Below are 2,250 nucleotides of genomic sequence, written 5' to 3'. Positions count from 1 at the left end.
GAACAGCTGGGTCAGATGTTGATGACTCAGGCGGCCCTGAAGGCCAGAGCAGATGGGTTGTGGGCCAGGCAGGCACACTTGCCCGCTGAGGCTCCAGCCAGGCCCTGAGCCCGCTCTCTGCTTCCGCAGCACTCCTTTGACGGCATTCTGCAGTGGGCCATCCAGAGCATGTCCCGCCCGCTGGCCGAGGCACCCACCTTCCCCTCCTGATCTGGATGCCGGGCTGACCCAGACTGGGCTGCAGGCAGCATGGAAGGGGGAGGGGAGGCACCTGTGGACTCTGCCAGAGCAGACTTCACACTTGGACCACCAGCTCTGAAAGGGATCAAGGGGAAGGTTAGGGCCAGGATCTGAAATGTTCTACATGCCGTCAACACTCAGCTGATCAGCACCCTGTCTGAAAGTAAAGTCACTTCTGTGTGCTCGACGTGACTTCTGGTGCAGTGTGTTTGTTTTGGAGGGTCTGTTTCTGGTGCCCATTGTGCAGGCTGAGCTGGCTGTGTCAGAAAGAGGGTAGTAGAATGCCGCTGGGAGCAGGAGTCCCTCTGCTCCCCCTCTGCAGGAGCCCCTGGCACAGCCCCTGCCCCACTGGTCTGGCTCTGCCCACCTCTGCCTGCCCCCTGCCCCCAGCCTGCTTCTACCACCTCTGCCCTCAAAGGGCCCAGCCCATCCCCACCTCAGGGTCTTTGCATGGGCTGCTCCCTCTGCTCAGGGTTCCCCTTGGTACTTGGCCTGTCTCTTTTCTCACCCGTGGGAGGTCTCAGCTCCAAAACCACCTCCTCATTCTTTCATTCAGAGGGTCATTTATTCAGGAAACCCTTACTGTGACTCTTCTGTAGGCTGAGCACTAGGGGACATTCTGGTGGCAGGTCGTTCACAAGAGGAGGGTGACCTTAGAAGCAGGACACAAGACAGGGCCAGGGGGCCAGCGGGCCAGCGTGTGCAGGGGAGGGACCGGGAGCCGGTGCATCTGGGACAGACACCAGGTCAGGGGTGGCGGTGCTGTGGGCTGTGGGGGACAGCACGGTGCTTATCCTGCTCACCACACCTGCCACCGGAAGAGAGCCCGTCAGAATGGAGATCTTTCCTGGTGGTCTCTGTCTCCCCTCTACAGCAGCCCCTGGGGACCTGGGACTCTGTCTAGTTCTCAGCCACATTCGTCCAGGCCCTGGCACAGCTGCTGGGTCACTGCTGCTGCAAGGAGATGGCAGGGCTGTCATACCCCTCACCTGCAGGGACCCCTCGGTAGAAGCCCTGATGGGGGTCAGAGCCCTGGGGAGGAAGGGGGTGGCCGCAGGCCTGCTGTGCCCTGTGAGTAGGGGGCAGCAGTGGATGTGTGTGGACTTGGGACTCATGGGTTGTGTCGCCACCCAGGGTTGGGCAGGCAGAGAGCATTCTGCCTATCTAACAGGAATGGGGGTCCCAGCACGGGACTCACACCCTTTGGACTTTGGGGGCTCTAGCGGCTCACTGAGCCCCTCCGGAGCCCCTCTGTCCTGGGCACACATTAGGCAGCCTCTGTGGGGGTGGGGCTGGGAGTAGCTGACCTGGGACAGCGCTGGGGAGGGGCTGGCAGACACCCTCCGCTGTAGGGGGTAACCGCCCCAGGTCACAGGGTGAAGTTGTTTATTCGAATAGGGACCCACTGAGGAGGACGCTTGTGTCACGAGTGAGTGGGCAGCTGTTCCAGGGCAGCCAGGCTAGGCGGGCAGCAGAGGGACAGATGGCAGTGGACAGTGATGCCAGGCCGTGGCCACATGTGGAGCGGCCCAGCTGGAGACCGGATCACATTTGTGGACAGGGCAAGACCCAGTGGAGGGAGGGACTAGAGACCAGGCTTGGGTGGCTGATGGGGGGAGGAGTGAGCAGGGCCCGTGGCGGGGCATGGAATGGACCAGGGGTGTGATGGAGCGAGGGCTTTCTGACTAGTAGGGGGGCCCTGCTTGTCTGAGAGCTGTCTCTTCCCCATGGAGCCCAGCTGCTGTCCCTGCCCCGTCCCCCTCCCATAGCATGAAGCAGGGCTGGATGAAGGCTGCAAAAGCCAGTGGAGGTGGCACGGTGGGGGTGGCACAGTGGGTTTGACACCATGGGGACAGTGGCAGTGGTGGAGGGGCATGTCAGGGAACTGCCCAGGGTGGACCCAGATGTCACAGACACCCTGCCCATCATTGTCCACATCCTCCAAGGACCCCCACGGCTGCTGAGCACAGCCGTGACCAGCCCTCCTCTCAGCCTACTGCAGCGCCCCCT

At 62.2% G+C, this 2,250-nt stretch overlaps 1 protein-coding gene across 1 annotated transcript in view; it reads left to right on the top strand.

Annotated features, from left to right (window-relative positions):
• Positions 1–422, top strand: part of AIRE (autoimmune regulator) — a 12,298-nt gene extending 11,876 nt beyond the window's left edge. Inside the window, exon 15 of the mRNA XM_010835001.1 lies at positions 130–422. Within this exon, the coding sequence (XP_010833303.1) occupies positions 130–210 (81 nt within the window). The 3' untranslated portion in view covers positions 211–422. The remainder of the gene's footprint in view (positions 1–129) is intronic.
• The last annotated feature ends 1,828 nt before the right edge of the window (positions 423–2,250 follow it).

Source organism: Bison bison, unplaced genomic scaffold, assembly GCF_000754665.1.
Source record: "Bison bison bison isolate TAMUID 2011002044 unplaced genomic scaffold, Bison_UMD1.0 scf7180017864037, whole genome shotgun sequence".
NCBI classification, from domain to species: domain Eukaryota; kingdom Metazoa; phylum Chordata; class Mammalia; order Artiodactyla; family Bovidae; genus Bison; species Bison bison.
Note: the sequence above shows the minus strand (reverse complement) of the source record. Positions and strands in the feature narration are given on the sequence as shown.